Source organism: Simochromis diagramma, unplaced genomic scaffold (assembly GCF_900408965.1).
Source record: "Simochromis diagramma unplaced genomic scaffold, fSimDia1.1 OVJJ01000514.1, whole genome shotgun sequence".
NCBI lineage: Eukaryota > Metazoa > Chordata > Actinopteri > Cichliformes > Cichlidae > Simochromis > Simochromis diagramma.
Window position 1 is genome coordinate 2248742 of NW_024387346.1, and position 21759 is coordinate 2270500.

At 40.8% G+C, this 21759-nt stretch overlaps 1 protein-coding gene across 1 annotated transcript in view; it reads left to right on the top strand.

The window, feature by feature from the left end:
- Positions 1–21759, top strand: part of plcl1 (phospholipase C like 1) — a 122367-nt gene that overhangs the window by 74071 nt on the left and 26537 nt on the right. Inside the window, exons 6-9 of the mRNA XM_040006831.1 lie at positions 772–1163; positions 3501–4626; positions 5644–5820; positions 19423–19785. Of these exons, the coding sequence (XP_039862765.1) occupies positions 772–1163; positions 3501–4626; positions 5644–5820; positions 19423–19785 (2058 nt within the window). The remainder of the gene's footprint in view (positions 1–771; positions 1164–3500; positions 4627–5643; positions 5821–19422; positions 19786–21759) is intronic.

Genomic DNA, 21759 nt, shown 5'->3' on the forward strand with positions numbered 1-21759 from the left:
GAAAATATGGAGCCTGATGATCTTTAAATCTTTGAACAGAGAAAGTTGAGAAGGAGGCTGTCACACAAAGCTTACTGACTCAGAAATAACTGGAACATTTGAGTTCTGTCATAATGATTTGCTCTAGGTTTTATACCCATAATGCTAACCCCCAGAGCTGCTGAGATATTGTGCATTAACAGAACTTACACATTGCAAAAAACAGCATCATCATTTAAGCTCTTTGCAATCAGGACTGCATTTCAGAACGACATGTTCAGCTACAATCACAGCTAAGTGATGTGTTTCCAAATAACATTGATTGGAGCAATAGGACATTTAATCCCTCTTGATGAGGGATTTGTGGCTGTTCTGCTTTTCTCTTTTGGATTGCTGTTGCCTCACGCAGGACCGCTCCTTCTCCCTTTTCCTGCCTCGTGCCTTATTTTGCTTACACACAGACTAAGCTAGGAAACTTAGAGAATATAAATGTCTGCACTGGCACACATGGGCGAGAACACAGAAGATACAGAAAGGAGAATTCAGAGTAGACAGAAACGATGGCTACATTGTGTTATATAATTGAATGTGGCTCGCTTTAATATCCTTAATGAAAAAGGACAAGTAAAATGTAATCCTCTTTGCCAACTTCACTGAATGAATGAGACATAATAACTGAAGTTCTTGCTTAATTAACTGTCTGCACTTAACTGAAGTTATAACTGAAGTTCTTGCTTAATTAACTGTCCACACTTTCCTATTTTCATCCACTTCCGCTTTGTTTTTCCTCAGGTGCGTCTTCGTTTCAAGGAGATCCAGCGCAGCAAGGAAAAGCTGACCTCCCACGTGACACGTGAGGAATTTGAGGAAGCCTTCTGCGAGCTTTGCACACGGCCAGATGTCTACTTCCTAATGGTGCAACTGTCCAAAGACCGCGAGTGTCTGGACCCTCAGGACCTCCGGCTTTTCTTGGAGACAGAGCAGGGTTTGTCTCTGGCTACCACTGAGGGCTGCTGGGAACTATTGAGGCGTTATGAGCCCTCTGCTCAAGGCAAGGAGAGAGGGCTGCTGGGTCTGGATGGATTTGCCCGCTACCTGCAGTCTCCAGAATGCCAGCTGCTTGACCCAGAGCAACTAGGGGTTTGCCAGGATATGAACATGCCTCTGTCCCACTACTACATCAGGTGAGTCAAACAGATCAACATGACATCTTTTAAAAAAAACAAACAAAATTAAAAGGGTTCTTTTTCTGAACCAGTTAAAGAAAAAACTAGGAGTGCACAAACAAACAAACAAACAAATCACACCAGAAATGATTTCTACACCAGAAAATGAGGTGAGCTGTTAAATGTACTGTATATATAAGTATAGTTATGCAAACCCCCTGCAAATATGATGGGCTTAAGAGTACATCTCAACACCAAACAAATACCACAAGGAACACGTTTTAGTTACAGGTGCCCAAAACATTTCAACATTACTCTGTCCAGTGTAAAACTCGCAGCTGTCATGGTTCTGGGTCTTTTACATCGAAGTATTCTGTTTGATTTACTTTTACTTCATGTGTTTCTTTAGTATTGTGAGTCTTTAGTGCTTAGTTCCAGCTTCTGTTTTTATTAGAGGTGATGTAATTCTGTCTGTTTCCTGTTTTACAAAGTCTTACTTGCAGTGTGCTCAGTTTGAATTGTGTTCAGCTTTAAGGTCAGTTGTGTCATGCTCCTAGTGTGTTCCAGTGCTTTCTTGATTGTAATTAGTTTTTGTGTTCTGGATGTCACAGCCGATGAAGACTCGTATTTTGCTAAAAGGTTAGCAAAGGCGATTTGACGCAAATTAGCATGTTGTCACAATTTCAGTGGGATTGCAGGTGATTTTCTACTGGAAATGTACATTGCCATTACAGGTCAAAACACCTGGTGAGGAAGCAAGTAAACATTACTTTAAGGCCAAGGGGCTTACATGCTATATGTTTTTGTGGAATTACATATTTGTTATGTTTTTAGACGAAATGTCCCCACCTCTGAGGTGAAGCTAGTCAGAACTAGTCAGAGTGTATAAAATGAGCAGCCAGTTTGAAGATCTAGAAATGGGCTTTAATAACACCATAGAGCAAAATGTGCATTGTAAAAATGTTGTAGACTGCATATTTTAACACATTATCATGTATACTACTTTAAATTTTCATTTAAAACCAGTTAAAGCCACATTGTTACACTATTACATCATCTCTGTATGCCACTCTGAATTAATTCAGGGACTGGTTGCTTTTTCAAGGCTGGCTGCTGTAACGTGGGTTGTATTCAGTGGCTGAGAGGAGGAGGCAGAAAACTCAGCAGGACAGTCAAAAACTCACAATGACACTGGTACTGGGAATTCCACAGTGCTTGTCCTTCAATAAACACACTCTTCAGCAAGGCCCGGTTGCTGCTGTCGAGTGGAGACACTATCCCAGCTTGCATCCTACATCCTGCTACCATGTGCTGGATATTCTCTGGGCACCTTTGCACAACCTGCAACTTGGGTCCTGTTGGCTGTGGTAGACTCCTGCTTCTGTGGATCAGGTGCTCTGCCTTTTCTAGCCACTGGTAGAATGTCAGGCACTTCCTTTGTCTGTCGATGGTACATCCCATGCAGGGGATTGGTCATTCCTCTTCCTCTTTCTCATCACCCTCTGTTTTCAGTTGCCTGAGGCACTCTTGGAATGGCTCATCTTGGGGGTGATGTATTTGTGGATGTTTCATGTTTTGGCTCTAATCCTTGCTCTTGAGGTCTTGGACTTCGTGTGGAGCTTTATATCCATATCAACTTTTTGAAAAGAGCTGATTGAGGGGATTACAACATAAGGACCCGAAGCACACTGCGTTGCAAGTCTTTATTTTCAGTGTCCTTCATGCTTTTATCAGAGCAGCTTTCCAGTTGCCTTCTTCCCTCCACACCACAGGTCTTGGCAAATAATAGGAAAGGCATGACCAGGTGATGAAGAACAGCTGTGTGGTTCAGCCTCGACTGCTCCACCCCTCCCATGCAGATGAGCCACACACCCTGCCACAGAGGCAAATGCACAACAGCAGTGGGACAGTCCATCACCTTGGTATATTTAACACTTGATGGTAACTTGTGAGACTGCCTTGGAGTTGGCCCCCAGCGTTGTCTCCTTTTGAGTTCCTGATGAGCACTCCAGCATCCGTGTGTGGGACATTAAATTATAGACTTTCCTAGGTGGTGCTCAGGTTGGTCTGACAGGTTTTAAATCCCTGGTCTATGGCTCTATTGGCAAGGACCTGGTGCTGGTGGAAAGCACTGCACTTGCTAAGCGTCCCAGTAATGGAGTAGCGTTAACGCTCTGAAATCATGACTGCCTGTTAAGCCTTTAGAAAGTTTATTGATTTCTGTATATTTTTCCCTCTTGCCTATATTTTTCAAGAAAAAGATCATTGAACATTGAATTAAATGTTAGTAATATTAAAATGACACATGATTTGTGTTGCTGAATGATTTATTGTTGATTTGTTTTTCACCCTCAGCACCTCATACCGCTCCTACCTGTTGGATGACCAGGTCCATGGAAGAGCAGATCTTGGAGGACTGATCAAAGCCTTGCAGTCTGGTTGCAGATGCCTGGAGTTGGGAGTAACTGATGGCCCAGAGGGGGAGCCTTTGCTCGGGGTTGACTGTGGGCCTGATATCCCACGACACCATCATCATCACCATCATCATCACCACCACCATGCACCAGTCACTATCCGCTCTGCTCTGGAGGTGGTCAATAAATACGCCTTTCTGACCTCTCAGTACCCTCTTTTGTTGTACCTGTGTCACCGTTGCTCCCCAGACCAGCAGCACACCATGGCACAGAGCTTGAGGAAGGTGTTCGGATCACGTCTTTACACTCCAGAAGCCCTGCCGGTCAGCCTGGGAGGACGAGCTACAACCTTACCCTCGCCTGAACAACTTAAGGGACGCATTGTTATAGTGGGGAAGAAACTCCCTCCAGACCATGAAGGCTGTGATGGGGAAGTGTCTGAGGAAGATGAGGAGATAGGCGGAGGTGGACCTCTGGCAGGAAGAAGAATGACAATACCTGGTGAGGAGGAACTGGGTGTGGTCTTGGTGGTGCCTCCACCCTCTCAACCTAGGAAGCTCCGTCTCCACAAAGAGCTGTCAGACCTGGTGGCTATTGCTCGAACTGGAAGTCGTAGCTTCTATGCCCAGCGAGCCAGTCACAAGCAGGCTCAGCAGCAGACTCCCCCCAGTAGTCCATCCTCTCCCAGCACACCGGTGGCTCCCGAGCTGCCTTACTGGACACTGTGCTCTTTAGGCGAAGGAGAAGCTGGACGGCTGACCAGTGAAAGCCCAGAGGACCTCGTTATGTTTACCAAGCGCACCCTAACCAGAGTACGACCCAGCTCCGTGCGTCTGGACTCCAGCAACCCTAACCCACAAGGGTACTGGAAAGGAGGAGTCCAACTTGTGGCCTTGAATCAACAGACCCCTGGCGCAATGTTGGACCTTCACCGAGGCCGCTTCACACAGAACGGAGGCTGTGGTTATGTTCTCCGACCTGCCGTGATGCGGGATGAAGTGTCGTATTTCAGTGCCCACACGCAGGGCTGCGTGCCAGGTGTCCCACCTCAGACCCTTCGTATTAAGGTCTAGATGTTACTCTGTTTTTCCCCAACATTACATTTTTCATTCTGTCGCACTAACCCTCTGAGGTGATGAGATGACTCTAACCCGTGGCAATCGGGATATGTACTTTTGCTTTCTATTCGATCGGTCATTCAGTATCCTGTGTTAGCCCTGCATTAGTGTGTACCCTGCCTCTCGCCCTATGGTAGCTGGAATGCAGGCAGTTAGTGGGGTTAAGTTTGTTGATGATCCTAAATTGCCCATAGGAGCAATGTTTGCCACAAGCAAAACCCTTTTTTTGTGAGCATTGTAACAGAGATTAAATTAAAATAAACTAGGTTACATTACATTGTTCAACCCTCTAAATCAGGGGTCTCAAACGTCAAAGAGCTGTGGGACACTGCTGGCACTGTCATCATGATGTGAGAGCCACTTTAGTGTTCAAGTAGTACAAAAAAACAAGCAAACAAAGAAGACATCCACAAATATTTCTGAAAATGCAGTGTTTTGTTTGTTTTTCTGTAAGTTTCAGATATTCTATAACAAGACAAAACTGCAAACGTGAAAGCATTTTTTCTTCTCACTCTCAACTGAAGCCTTTCATTGAACTACCAGATAAACAAATTGGTACCCTCTTTCTGGCAGCGTGGCAGCACTATAATTATATAGTTATAATTTTATTTGTATTTAACAAAATAAAAATGCAGACATAAGTGTACACATTAGTTTGTGACTGCCGGTGAAAACTGTTTTCTCTACAAATAACTAACAACAAGTTTGTGCTCATGTTGCCTTCACATTAAATCATTTTTTGCTTTTTAAAGAACTTATTTTAACATTGGACTCAACAACAAACAAATCCTCCCTCACAGAAAAAGTCACTTCAAGGGCCAAATTGCATTATATTTCTTCAGGTCAATATACAAGCAGGAGTGACGTGGCCCCTGGGCCGTGAGTTTGAGACCCCTGCTCTAAATATACTAAAACGCAAAAGTGTAAAACAAATTTAACATAAGCTGCTTGTGTTTTACTCTGCAGATTATCAGTGCCCATAACCTACCCAAGCCCCAGGGTTCAGGGGCTAAAGGAGAGGTTATTGACCCATATGTGGTTCTGGAGCTGCATGGAGTACCAGCTGACTGTGCTGAGCAGCGGACTCGCACTGCTGCTCAGAACCAGGATGACCCACTGTTTGATGAGACGTTCGAGTTTCAAGTAAGTTATGTTACTACATTATGAAACTGGCTGAAATGTTTGCTGCTGCTCTCTATTTATTACATTTTTTGGGAATATAATAGGGGTGAGCAGCTTCATTAATAACAGTCAACAATATTATATATAATTCATGTTATTAAGATCATTAATAGATAGTTCCCATTTTTATTGAACTGCATTTACCTCTTGATGTGAATCAGCTGCATTTTAACCTAAACTTCATGTTTCCTCCGGGTAACTTTCTGTTGTCCAAACAATGTCTCGATAGCAGGTATCTAGGCTAAAATCGGGATTCTTTAATTTAATTGACATCTAAACACATCTACACAGCCATACTTAAAGCAAAAAGTCAGCATTTCCAGGCTGGCATTGCATCCATGACTGGCAGTTTAGTGCTTAAAACCATTACCTGCTGTTTGGAAATGGATGTTATTCACTTCGTCATATGGCTTACACTTTCAAGCAGGCAATTTTTTTTTCACCATGATGAAGCAGCATGACCTCTGTGACCTCTGTGCCTAAAAAAATGAAGCCGATGCAAAACAGCGACAAAATCCTGATATCCCTCTAATGATGTTGGTAAAGTTGTCTTTTCAGTTAGTTTTTGCTGGGTGGAATAAAAATTATACAGTTGGAGTGACCTTTTCACTGATAGTTTAAAAAGTTTTTGGTGCACCATTAGGATAACAGACCTTCTCCCAGGTCACATTATTTGAGTATATTGAGAGTTGCACACCATTGACTATACAGCAAACACCATAGTTTAAGCCATTTACATAACCGCTTCAGCGCCTTATAATAATCCTGCTTATAGACTGCATAATATTATTTTGATTTTGTAGAGAAGATTGTTTGGGTTGGTTTTTCCTAAAAAAAGAAAGTAAGCCTGGAGACGTTTAATGGAGCGCAGGATGCTTCAGAGGTTTCAATTCAGTGAGATTACAGTGAGAAAGAAAAGGAGTTTGAAGCATGACATGATCAAGAATCATCCACTAATCTGGTCCTGTCCAGACTCCGATTTTATTGCATAAAGTTGCATTTTAATGTGCGATGTGGTGTGTCCTAGATTATGCATTGATATGAAAAGGAAAATGTCAACACATAAAGGAGTCTCATATGATTTGAGAGAGGTTTATGTCTGTTCTTATTTGGACTGCACCTGCTTAAAACTAAAGTCCAGAGTGCTTAATTGGAGGAGAGTCAAGATCAAGATATAAATGAGATAATATTATGCATTATGCACTTATGCATGCAGTGAATTTATCATGGGAGATGGTACTTGATGACTGGCTGATGGCGCTTTTTTGGTACCTTTTGCTGACAGCGGCTTGCATTACTGTGTCTGAGCTATAATCATAAGCTGTCGCCACGGATATGTGCTCTGGAATCACACGATATACACATGTGTATGTAGCTCCCTGCAGACATAAAGTACGTCCTTAAGGACTGAAAAAGAAGGACATAATACCTGTAATCAAGAGACAGCAATTGCACTCTCTTTGGCAGGAGATGACATAAAATGAGATTTGAGAACGCATATGCATGAGATGTAGCTGTGTCCCATTTAAAATGATACCTTCATCTGAGTGCTACATTAGGCAACTTTGGTGGTGGGCCAGCCGTACACAATGTTATTATCCTGTTAGTTTAACGCTTAGACCAAAGTTCATTCTGGTGATCGACAAGGGATCAATCATTCTTCACAACGAGGCTACGAACAGCTTCAGTTTCTTTCTTTGCTGCTCACAGTGAGCTGACAGATAAATGGTGAGTATATCAACATCTATATATCTATATATCAGGTCTTCAGCTGGACTTTATTTATCATAAATATCGACAGACGATTTATGATTCAGTAACAAGTCTTTAATTAAGGGAAATCACCATGCCGACATGGCTACACATCGGTGTCAAGTTAAAATGAGCTTAGATTCAGGTCTTCAGGAGTCAAATGAAGCCCCCTCCTGCACCGACGCTGGTGAGAGTGTAAGTGTTGCTTTGTTTTTGCAAACAAAATATGTTGCTATGGTTGCTAAATGAAGGAAAAGGTTAACCAGAATTGTTAGAGAAAACCACTTCCCCATGTCCCCATGTGCTGCCAAGAACAATAAAGCAGCGACTACTCCTAGCTCAACTGCAATTTGCCTTTAATTTTGCCATCTAAAATTGTTATATGTCATATCTATAATAGAAAAATGCAGCATTATGAAGCCTTAGTGTTCTTAAGCCTGAATTGAGCTATTTTTGGATCTTCTGCATACTCATATCTGCATTTCATGGCCAGGTGAGACAAAAGTCTGACTCCAGTCTTAACTCAGTTTTGTTACTACATTTTAGTTAAGTGCTGCATGTGTACTACGACATACCTACAACGCCAGTATCAGTGTCTTACCACACACTAACCTGATCTTGGCTGAAATCATGTGAGTTGGCTTGTTTGGATTGATTTCTTATATATTCCTTTTCTCACGGTTTTCTTCATGAAATGACAGTGTTCACAAAAACATGAACAAACTGAAATAAATAGAGGAGATGCCATACTTATCTGGGCCAGTATTGCCATGATAAGCCTATTGTTGCCAGCTGATTTTGACAGTGAATGACAGATAAGGTGGTTTAAACCACCTAAGGGGAACAAAACTAGGAAAAGGAGCCTGTTAGAGAGTCACGCCAGGCAAACAGTGTCGAAAATCATCTTATCTGGTGCCCTGCATGGATCACGCCTGACCATAGAAACAAGCTGTATGTTTGCAAAATGTGTTGGGGAATGTTGATCTGGTGCTGGATTCTGAAATGTCCAAATAGTTGTTTGACTCTGTTTTGAGCAGTTCTTTTATTTGTCTGATTTGTCCATGTAGCAACTGTCAAAAGGTTTGCTAAAAACTGAGGGTCAGCTGGTTTGAATAATGTTGGAATAGCATTTGACATGTTACACCGTAGCTGTCTGTAAAACCAGAGCTGGGCAATAAAATAAAGCTGTACTTGAGATTACATTCTTTCTTGATTTTTCTTGCTTTCTGTCCACGATGAAATTACTCACAGCAGTAGTGGCTTTTCCCTTGTTGTCATCACTGCTAAAGACTTTATTGGATTTGTCACTGGACAAAACTGACCAGGGGCTCTATGCTTACAGTGTACACTGCCAGAGTCTTTAGTCTCATTAGCATTAGAGACTGTAACCCAAAACTAAGCAAGGAACTGAAGGGCAGTGCGCCATGTAACACACATAAGAAATTCAGGACCCTACTAACACGCAAGCTGGCCTTCAAGAGCAGCAGCTCACAATCAGACACAGTTGATTTCATGGTGTGTGGTTAAGTGTGGTGTCAGCCCTTTGCTCTCGTATGTCTTAATCAAAATTTCAGGCTGACACTCACCAGTCGTGAGTACTGGGGTGCGTTTCATTTGTCAGAAATCCAACAAGTGAAAACATGTTGGTAGAAGCTATTTAAAAAAAAAAAAAAAAAAAATCAAAAAAATCAAAACTTGAACCCTCTCATTTTAAAAAGTAGTAATGTACAGTACATTGTTGTAGCTGTTTATAGCTAGCTAGTGCCTAACTGTGTATAAGTGATGTAAATTTAATTATCAGATGATGAGCACAAGGCTCTCAGCGTGCCCTGTTTTTGTGTTACTACTCTATAATGCACCAGCTACACGCGCACCCTTCAGGAAAGTGGAATTCAAAGAAGTATGACATAAGTAACCATTTGTCCTTGGTGTCTGCATTTTAGCCACAAGCTAAGCATGCATTATTTGAGAAACTAGACAATTTCTATAAAATCAACCCACTGAAATTTATTCTCATAGGATGGCCAATGCAGGCAAAGTGAGTAACTCCATGTGAAGAGGCTCTAACAAAGCTGTAGACGTCATCTGCAGGGCTGGAAGAACCTCCTGTGGGGGCTGTTGTATCAGTAGCTTTCTGTTAACCCTGTGAGGCTTAGGTCATCAGTTACCCATACTTCATCCACCCATTTTCTTCCACTTATGCTTTTCATGGTCGTGGGGGCGCTGGAGCCTATCCCGGGGTACACCCTGGTCAGGTCGCCAGTCTGTCGCAGGCTAACATATAGACACAGACAACTATTTGCACTCACATTCACCTATGGGCAATTTAGAGTCTCCAGTTAACCTATACTCACTAGGTGCATGTCTTTGGACTGTGGGAGGGAGCCGGGTGGTGTTTCCCAACCACTGTGCAGCGGCACATAGGTGTGCTCTGGTTCCTCCTGACTAGTAATCTAAGCGATCGGGGTGAGTAACGGGCAGAACAATTACATTCTCTTCCACTAGAGGGCAGTACAACTACCTGCTCTAATTAAATTGGTTGCCAACTGCCAGTAAAATAGAAGAAGACGAAGAAGAAATTACATAATAGTCATGCTGCGAGTGAGACAACGCAGCGCATAATAGCAATAGATAAATATTTTAAAAGAAAAAGTAGTCAGTCTGACCTGGATCCTGGAGAAAACTCCGACCCAGATGAAGGCCCTAGCATGAGTGGTGATCAGAAGAAAGCAAAAAAGATATACTGGGGACAAACCAAGCCAATTCTCCTTTACCTGGTGTTTGGGGGAAAATAATCAATATGCTTTTGTGACATTTTTGTTTGGTGTTGTGCCTTGTGATTTTTCTAATGTGAAATATGTGCTGTGGCTGAAAAAGGTTGGGAAACACTGATCTATGCTCCTGCCCTTTAAGACCCTGCACTCTTAAACTTAAACTTTTTTCTGATTGGCCAGCTTCCAGAAGCTTGCTGAGGGGCATACCTTACAAACCAACACTGCAAAGCACACACCTTACCCTCACCTCAACTCAATGCCTAATTTTTTCCCATAATTGTTATGAAAACATTGTAACATTATTTCAGCAGAAAATTAGAAAAGGTTTGTTCATTTCATTTAAAAACTATTTCCAGGCCTGAAATATGACTTATATGGTATAAAAAAATCTAACTAAAAGAAATATGAATGCATTATTGCGAGCATAATGTAAGCATGGACACTGAGTCTTGCGTTGAGATACTGTCCTGTGTCTTATTGTCTGGCTTTGAAGAAGAGCATTTGGTTTGAAACTGATTGAATTAACTGTCAAAGCTCTGCTCTGCTCAGCCACAGGCATGCTGCTGAAAAATTGAGAAAGTTGAAATCAGAGCGAACGGGATTAGAGTCATCGTTTCATGCACACGTGCACGCGCACACACGTGCACACAGACATGCAAACACTGTGCTGCTTGTCCATGCATAAAACTAGTGCTTTTATTTACACCACTGAGACATAGTAACTCCCAGATCAAAGCAAAAGAGACACATTCATAAACAGTTTGGTCATTGTGTAGTTGAGTTCCTTCATCCTAAATTATTCTAAATTATTCTAAATGTTGCAAAGAAAACATTTTTAGGCAGTTCTATTCACAGCAAGGAGAGTGAATGCATTAAAAGTGCTCTATACTGTTTTATGGTTTTTCATTGTCTTTAGTGATTTAATTCAGAATGTTGTCTTGATGTCAGTAGACAAGTTATTTCATTATCTAATAGTTGCTATTTGGTATCTTATTAAAGAGTTCTTAACACACAGTTTCCATTCTGACATAGGTGATCCTAAAGCCTCTTAGTTTTAGCTTTTTCTAAAGATGCTAAAGAAAAGCGTCTGGACTTCTTTAAGTTGCTTGAAGACGTTTCACCTCTCATCCGAGAAGCTTCTTCAGTTCTAAGGTCAAATGGTGGGGAGTCCCAGATTTAAACCTAGTGGGAGTATCCCCCCACAGAGGGACAAAAGGACCCCCTGATGCTGAGTCTTGTCCTGTGGAGGTGGCTCTTCTATGCTATGCTACATAGAAGAGCCACCTCCACAGGACAAGACTCAGCAGTTCATCTGCATCTTAAGGATAAAGGACACTCTTTCGAGGATGCCAATGTTCACATTTTGGACAGAGAGGACAGATGGTTTGAAAGAGGAGTGAAAGAAGCCATCTATGTCCACTGTGAGCGACCATCTTTGAACAGAGGCGGTGGTTTACGACACCAACTGTCTGCCATCTATAATCCAGTTTTGAGTTCCCTCCCCAGACGGGGCCAGGTTTCACAATGAGCTCACCCGAAACCCTGGCTGATTGGGACCCACACCCAGTTTCACACCTTGGCTCAGGCAATTAGAGGATCATCAGGGGGTCCTTTTGTCCCTCTGTGGGGACAAAAGGACCAGATTTAAACCCACTAGGTTTAAATCTGGGACTCCCCACCATTTGACCGTAGAACTGAAGAAGCTTCTCGGATGAGAGGTGAAATGTCTTCAAGTAACTTAAAGAAGTCCAGACGCTTTTCTTTGCAAGCTCCCAAAGAAACTTTTCTTAAAATCAGAATCATCTTAAAGAGTACAAACTATATTTGTCCCCACAAAGATAGATCTGCAAGTACGCACACAAGCAAAACTGTATATTCTTTATAACAGTGCAGTCAAAGCAAGGCACGTGCAGGGGGGGGGGGCTAGAGGGGCTTGAGCACCCACCTCTTTCCTGATGGGTGCCCAAAGTGCCCTTTTGTTGAGGCAACTTTTATAAAAAAAATTATTATTATTATTTTTTTAATGTGTGTGTGCGTGCGGAGTCCTGTCTGTGCCCCTCAACAATAATATTTAACTATTAATCACAGTTTTGCTAAATAAAAGGATCTGGCTTGCATCAGTCACATGATCACATTTAACCAATGATCGCCCTTGACGGCAGAACGCGCTGGTTACGAGCCGGGAACGAGCTCACAAAGAGCACGCGCATTTGTTGCGGTCCGGAGCTGTAGGAGAAACACAAGTTAACTCAGAGACACAGACTGATGCGACAAAACCAGTAAGTAGGTGTACAGCGTACACTGTAGTGTGTAGCACACAGGAGTATTAGCTTATTACGTACACGTTGGTAAGTTGTCTTGTTGGAACTGACGAACTGAAACAAACGAGCGTGCTGTGTGTGCAACAGCGCGACAAACATTACCTGTCCTTTTATTAACTGCACAAGTAGTGCTGGTCACAGCTGCTGGCTACCTGTGTAAGGCTGTCATGGGTCTGTAGCTCTGTCACCGTTTTAGGGAACATATTTAGTTTTAAAGTATTTAGAAACATATTTAGTTTTAAAGTAAGTTTCCGGGCTTTTCCTGCCTTTCTGGAGGGATTATATTTCACTAAAAAACCATCTAATATGCATGTCCACATAATTATGCATTATTATAATATTTTAAAAAACACGCTGTATTTTAAAAAACATACATTAAGAAGCAGATTATATTAGATTTATATTTTAAATAAGACAAAATTTGGATTTTACAGCAGTAAACTGTATCTCTACAGTTTAAAAATGTAATAAGCTTTGCCCCTGCACAGAGTGGATAGTGAAACAAATGGAATCATCATAATGACATTATTTCATATTTATTACTTCCCCCTCCTCTTTGCTTTATTATTGTAGCTCTAGTAATAAATATGTAAGGATTCTGGATCAGCACTATGATGCCCATAGTATATACAGTATTCTGAAGAAGGTCTAAAATGTCACTGTGTGTGCGTGCATGTGTGTGTTTTATTTAGATGGATTTTAAAAAAAAAAATATTACTCATGATATAACATTGTCCAGACATGCCTGGTAAGGACATGAGGAGGAAACAGTAGGAGCTGTGTGAGGCTACTAAAGGCAGTGCTATAACATTTTTCTCTCATCATTTAGATTAAGTGCAAGAGTTGTTAGGTGTGGATAATTAAATTATAGTTTATTGCAATAGCAAGTTGTGCCTTGTTCTCAGATAGACAGCAAGTGGAGAGTGATATATGAAATGATGGGATGGAAGGAAGAAGAGAAGCAAAGAGTGAATCACAGGCAGAGCCTAAATTATTTCTCACAGTTTTTTGTTGCCTTATGGTTCCAAGCGCTGTCACCAATCTTTGCATTTTGTTATTATCTCATGACACTTGTTTCAGCTACCATCTCTCCTATGGACTTTTTAATGTCTACAGTCTCAGATCAACACAGCCCTGCCCTCCAGCACTATCAGCAGCAGGAGCAGCAGAAACCCCTCAACAGCAACATTGTACTGTGGCTGTAGCTCAGGTGGCAGAGCAGGTCAGCCACTAATCAGAAGGTTGGTGGTTCGATCCCAGGCTGCCTCCTGGCTGCATGCCAAATATCCTTGGGCAAGATACCAACCCCATGTTTGCCCACCTACTGGTGGTGGTCAGAGGGCCCGGTGGCGCCTGTGTCCGGCAGCCTCGCCTCTGTCAGTGCACCCCAGGGTGGCTGTGGCTACAATGTAGCTTGCCTGTGTGTGAATGTGTGGATGACTGAATGTAGTGTAAAATGCTTTGGGGTCCTTAAGGACTAGAAAAGCGCTATACAAATGCAGGCCATTTACCATGTACCCATCAGGTAAAACATTGGTGATGTTTGCTTTGCCTTGTTGCCCATATTAGATTCTTGATGAATGTGTGTTGTTGTTATTCAGCCTGGTTCAATGTGCCCCTTTTTAACTTTGAGCACCCGCCCCTTTAAACCTCTCTGCACGGCCCTGGTCAAAGCTTAAGAGCAGCCAAGACCTAGTGACTTTTTCACTGCTCCTTTATATACATATACACATATACATTTAAGAGCATATATCACATTATTGCTCCCACATTGTGTTGCCGACCAGTTCTGTTGTTTTCATGAAATGCAACTTTTCTACCTCAGCATCATCATACCCATCCAGCCCTCCTGTCTGTGACCCAATTAAGTAGATACTTTTAGAGACGTAGGCAGATAAGGATGACTCAAAATGTTTTGTTCAGGGTTGCTGTTGGGCAGAAGAATGAATTGGGAACCAATTAGTCTTGATGCTGTGGTCAAAAGTTCCAAGGTTGAATGACTGTACATGATACATGCATGCTTTAATGACTTTCAAAAACAAGACTTGAATGAACAAATTAGATTTTTTTTTAGGTTTTTCTCTAATACACACAGGGACAAAAGTATACCTACTGGGAAAAAGAATACATACACCCCCATTAAGATTTGGTTAAATGGCCCTGACCAAGGTGCATATCGATCACACACTTTAGCTAGCCATCAACAAGTTTCTGGCACAATTCTGGCGGCTATGTGACCGCTCCTCTTGGCAGAATTGGTAGAGTTTATTTAAATGGCATAGACCTGTTTTTTAAACACAGTACACAAATTTCAGAACTGTAAAACACAGACTGTACTGGAAACCCTATGATATTTGAGAATCATAGAACCTAACAATCTGATAAATCAGCATTTAGGGACTCTCGGTCAACAAAAAAAGCATATTGAAAACATACAGAAATAAAAAAGGATTCATTTGAAATAAACTTATGACATAAAAGAAAGCTAAAGAAATGTAAGATATTTAGGACATTTCTTCCATAAGATGAGGTGGAAACCCTCTTAGAAGTGACCTTTCCAAGAGTGGATGATGACTGTGTCCTGCAAGTAGTTCTTGTTATAAAATCGTCAACTCCTGAACTTCAGTATAGCTTTGCAAAACTTTTTGGTGTCTATTATGTCTGGGCAGAAGTTTCCAGGGACAGCAAGTCTTTCCATCATGTGGGTGACCAGCCATGTGAACAACCCCTTCTTCCTGGCTACGAATCTGGATAGCGTGACATTTATTCATTACTTTTACCATGAGCCGGGTGACAAATAACTCGAGCTGTCTCTTGCTACCTCGGTTGCAGCGTCACATCCTAAAGAGGCTCTTTGCTCGTTTCTTCCTTAGAGACTTTTTCCTGCACTGTGATGTTTGTCTCAGTTATGTCTTTAGATAAAGTGCCTGCTTCTTATTGATGCAAACTAATTTTCTTTCTGAACAATGTTTACTAGCCTCTAATGATGGTGTTAAGCTACACACATACTGCATATGTCTATCTTTTTGTGAAATGTTGGCTTTAAAACCAGCCTAGCAGAGACACTTTTGGAAACTGCATTTTGGACAGTCATTGAACTTTTAAAGGCCTGTTTGATGTTTGAAACTTGGGGTTAATATTAGAAAGGCTCAAGGGCCTGGGAATGTATTGATAGAGGTCAACTCTGTTTTGCTTTGCCATAGCTGCGACTTCATTCTGACATAACACACTCCACTGAATAATAAATATGATACACATACCAGAACTACAATACAATAAAAATACAAGTACCACATCATCAGCGATGAGCCCCTATTAGCACCTTTAACTACATAATAAGCAATGTTCCCTCTAATTTTTCATGTGTCTGAGTGAACGCACAAACTCCCTGAGCGGTCCCTTGGACCCCTGTGAGCAACAGCAGACGTGTGCACTGTGGTCACGCCCGCATCGAATCCATCCAAGTTACATGGTTTATTAAAATAATCAAATTACAGCATTTATGTTAGACTACTTTTAATTAACTGTTTTAGCCCACTTACAATGAAGATGAAAAAAAAATCTTGTTCATGACCTGTGTAGTGTGTTAACACTATTGGAAGTAAAAATAACTTGAACTCTGACGATTTTGAAAACACAGCTTTATCTTTTATGTTTTTTAGTAAAGCTCTGACTTGTATTATGAGTTTGAGTCTGTGGTCTGGGAGAGAGTCCTGTAACTCTCTGTCTGCAAAATACAGTATATAATGACCAATGTTGGGCAATTATTTATATAGTTACTTCTTCTAAAAAAGTAACTAAGTAATGCAAACAACAAAGTTTTTTGCAGCTGTTTAACTAAAAATGCAGCCAAGGCGTTTTTTTTTTTAAATAAACATTTCAAACTATTTACAGAACAATCAGCTGTTCTGCATCAAATTTGATGCCACACAAATTATTTGTGCCACTCCAAAAAATAGTTTCTGTCCACTATGAGATAAAGGAGAACAACAGCCTGATACCTGCAGGCCTGACAACAGGAGATGTATCACTCCTGTAACACCTGTAACATTCAGCAGTCGCCTCATTGTTCTGACACACACAACAAAACTATTGACTACACTACACACTAACTACACAAGATTTGCGCTAAACGTCGCAAATCTCTCATCTCAAAACCGCAGTCACTCCTAAAACTTCCTCCCGTTTCTTAACAACTAAATGCCATGTTTTGATTGGTCCACATGGCACATTTTTCGACCAATGGGAAAGGGTGGGGGGTGTTTTGGTTTCATCTTTGCTCACAGGCAGAGAGTGCTTTTGAGCGTTTTCCTTATAAAACGCAATTTTTGCCGTTTCTTCCCGCAGTAAATGTAAACAACGATAGTATTCAGGAAGAAAACTAAACATTGCAAATATATTTATTATAACTCTGGTTTTACGTGGCCTATCAACATAATTTAAAAACTGGTATAAAGTCCACACTTTTTCAATTGTTCCGTCTGTCCTGCTCACATCTCCAATGGCTGTACACGTTGTCATTAACGTGGCTTCACTCCACATCAGCCACGTTGCTTTGCTAGTTAAAACGCCGGTGTCGGCACATAAGGACGCTGTCATAGCCTGTCAACGACGTTGATTAGCTGCGTATATACGAATGTGAATCGCGTGATTGGCTGGACTATGGGATAAGGTGGCATCGTTCTAATCCCATACTGGAGCAGCCAGTCACTTACTGACTAACACTGCAAAACAGAATTGTTAACGTATTTACTTTAATTTCAATACAGGTTAGAATTTTTTTTGTGCGCAACGCAGATTTTTTTCTGCACAGAGACCGTGCCAACAGTGCGCAATTGCGCACGCGCGCATCTTAGAGGGAACATTGATAATAAGTGAATCTTTTTCAGTTTGAGGCACATGACTATAGTCAGGCACAGTTTGCGTCCTTCATTTAGGCACGGCTTCTTTAACTATGTTTTATAAATGCAATGGAAACTGGTCTGGGGTTATTCACACTAGTCTTACAATGTTTTTCAATTTCTTTTTTTAAACAGTCATATAATGATGATATACATCAGAATAGTCAAAATTGCAGCTGCCATAGAACAGTTTTCGTTCTCTAGAAGTCAACCGATTTCCTTTTTTTTCTCCAAGTGGAGGTAGAAAAGTAGTAAAATGGTAACAAGGCAAGTGTAAAACATGAAAATGGAAGGCAGATATGAAAACAAAAATTTTGGTGGAAAAGCACTTGCAGGTATTTATTCTGTTTCCTTCTCAGTCAAAGATAGAGGGGCATGCATTAGTTTGTGTTTCAGTGTACTCGGCCTTGTCAAGATAAAGCTGATAATGTTTTATTGTGAAGCGTGTTTACCCTGCACATTGAATGAATATTCAGAGACACGCTTCTAGCTTCATTTGTTCATTTGTGTTTGTGTGTGTGTGTGCTTATATCCTTATTAGCTGAGGGGGAACGAAAGTCCCCTGAAGGTGTGATCTGAAGTGCAATATTTCAAACAGCTCCCCTCTGCAGCATTGCTGTGATGCTTCTGCTATTGTGTTGTGTAATTAATGCTGATGTAGTGCTTCAGTAGCTTTTTGAGTGATGCTTTATAATGGGAAATGATATTGGATGAATACTTTGACTAAGTGATTGTTTTTATCTGTTGTAAACATTTTATGATGCCTATATTTTACACCTAATAAGAGATGAATTAAGGATTCTAAATTGGGAGCAAATACATATTGTACAGATGATGCTGTATTTCTGTACAAATAACTGAAGTGAGAAAATGTAAAGGTGTGCTGAATTATTGATATAAAAACCAGTAAACATTATTGAAAGTGTATTTAGTTCACACTAAATTCATAATATAATTTTAGAAATCTTACTAAATGTGTAAACCAAAAATGTGTGATTCAAGAGTGACCAAACTTTTTTTTATTTTATTTTTTTATTTACGTTTTGTCTTCGGAATATGTGAGTCCTGTCTCCGTTCATTATTAACATTTTAATATTCTGAGAGTAGCTTCTTAGTTATGATGACTCTAATCCCAACCCAAGCCCTAACACTAAAACTATTCAAAAAGGGTTTTTGTTTATATTAAATGGTTCTCTCAAGTCCTGGCAACCAGGAAACAAAGAAGATGGCACACATGAAAAACTTCCCATTATTTCCCAAAGCTCAATTTTGACCTTAGACCTCACAGGGGATAATGTTAGCATATGTTACATTGAAGCCACATGCTAAACAAGCCGTTTTTCAGATATTACAAGAAAATGAAAATCTGTTACATGCATTTTGGCCTTGGAAATCTTCTGTCATAAGGTTTCCAATTCAGAATGCCAATATAGGTAGAAATTCCATGTAAAGGGTTTAAATCTAACATTAACCCTATACCCCTGACCCTGAACAGATCTCAGATCTCATTTCAACCAAAAATTCATAGCAGATATCTGCTCTGAAAACCAGGGTAATTTTTTTTCTTCTTCTCTCCCTCAAGTATGAATAAAACTGTGTTTCAGTAAGAGCATGGATCAATAACCAGAATTAGACTTGGAATAATAACATTTAAATTATCCGAGATTTTCCCCCAGAAAGTCTTTTGAGGCAGACGAGGTGTGTTGTATTAATGTAGGTCAGTACTCTGCAAAGTGTTCACTGGCCGTGGTTTTATTTTTGCTCTGGTGCACAGCAGAATGGATTTCATCTCTTTTGTTCATTTCCTGTCCCCAGGTAAATATGCCCGAGCTGGCCTTGCTGCGTTTTGTGGTATTAGATGATGACTACATCGGAGATGATTTCATCGGCCAGTACAGCGTGGCCTTCGAGTGCCTTCAGCCTGGCTACCGTAATGTGCCCCTGCTGGGCCTGGCAGGAGACCCCTTACCTCACACCAGCCTGTTTGTCCACGTGGCAATCACCAACCGACGAGGAGGCGGGAAGGCCCAGCGGCGAGGTCTTTCGGTGCGGAGGGTGGGGAGACGGGGGAGAGAGTACGTCACAGTGAGGCACACTGGTATCAAGGTAGTGGATGAGACTTTTAAGTCAGCCAGTGGCCCTCTCAAAGAAGCGACGGACCTGCGGGAGGATGCTCAGGTGAGACTGGATGTGGACTGACTTTTGATAATATGTGCGACAGGCTTGTGACAGACCCAAGGTTCATTTACATTTCATAAATGAAAAATAAGCAAATATAAATATTTATTTATGAATATATAAATATATAATGTAAATAATATAAATATTTATTTTTATATAAATATATATAAATGACATCCAAACTTTGGTAAAATTATGTTCACTGGATGGCCTTAGAGGTGAAATAGGCTCGTGAACTGACCCAATGTTGATAGGATGCTTAAAAAGGGTGAATGGTGTAGGATTTTATGAATGTTCTGAAATTAGTAAATAGTAAAACTTTATTTATTTAGCGCCTTTCAAGCTATTGATCACAAAGTGCTGTGCAAAGGAAAACAAAAACATTAGACATCAGTACATCAAATCAGTCAGTTGTAAAAAGGTGTGTTTTTAATTGATTTTTAAAAAGCTCAAGAGGTTTGTGATGTCTGCAGACACAAACTAAAGAGGAAAGAGTTCCAGAGTCCTGGTGCTACTACTGAGAGGGCTCGGTCACCTTTAGTCACCTTTGGTTTTCAGCTTCGTACATGGCACAAATAGCAGGCTTTGGTCACCTTAGGGACCTGCTAGGAACATACAGATGTAAAAGTTCTTTGATGTAAGCTGGTGCTTGACCATGCCAACAGAGTCGGGCGAGTAGCGGTGTGAGGTGAGAAAACGTTGGTGTTTTGGCAGCAGCGTTTGTACAGTCTGCAGATGGTCCAGTGATGCTTTGTTTAGGCAGCTGAATAATGAGTTACAGTAATCTAGTCTTGAAAAACAAAAGCATGAATAACAGTTTCCAATTCTGTTTTTGAGATAATACTATTTAGCTTAGCAATACTTTTTAAGTGATAAAAACATGAACAAACCAGAGACTGAATGTGACCATCTAAAGTAAAACCAGAGTCATAATTTACCCCAAGGTTCCCGATAAAAGGCTTGGCATAAGAAGCTAATAGATCAAGAGTTTCCATTATTAGAGTTGTATGCTTTTCTGGAGCAAAAACTAGAATTTCATTTTTTTTCCTCATTAAGTTGGAGAAAATTTTTATCCTTGTGTAAGAGATGCAGTTTCGATACCTTGTGCGGCTTAAAAGGATGTATAACTGAATATCATCCGCGTAGCAGTGATATGAGATATCTTTAAAAGTGCTCAAAGTGTGCTAAAAAACAGAAATAATAAGGGCCCCAAAACCGAACCCTGAGGTACACCAAAATGAAGATGGCTTAAAGAAGACCTATAATTTGAAGTAGCTACACAAAAAGAATGATCAGAAAGATATGAAGTAAACCACTGTAAGGCAGATCCCATTATACTGGCCCAATACCTCAACCTGTCAAGCAAGATCTGGGTATCAACTGTATCAACGACTGAGGTTAGGTCCAACATAAGGAGGACAGGACAGTTTCCTGTGTCACTTTGCACCAAAACACCATTAAAGATAAGAGAAGAGCTATCTCTGTTAATGTTCTTTAAAACAGCAGTTAGCTGCTTAGCAACATTTTTCTCAATAATAATTGGTCTATAGCTGCCCAAGAGAGAAGGGTCTAGTGTGGCTCTTTTAGTATAGGGTGAATAACCGCATTCTTAAAGTAAATCGGGACTTGACTCGAGGCCAGAGAGGAATTAACAATATGAGGGCTGATGGAGCGAAAAACACCTTTAAACAGGGAAGCAGGTAAAATGTCTAAACAACAACAGACTTTCACAGAGCCAACTGGGTTGGTTAGTTCAGGAAGAGAAACAAGTATAAAATGATCTAAATTTACAAGCTGAGCTGGGGCAGAAATGGACAGCTGACAGAGAAATGTTATTTCTAATATGAGTGATTTTTTTTAAATTTTCACAGTCGATGTCAGATGACATGGGAACAGCAGGTGAAGCAGGGGTAACAATGTTATTAATAGTGTTAAACAGAACCTTAGGATTGCCTGTGCTTTTAGAAACCA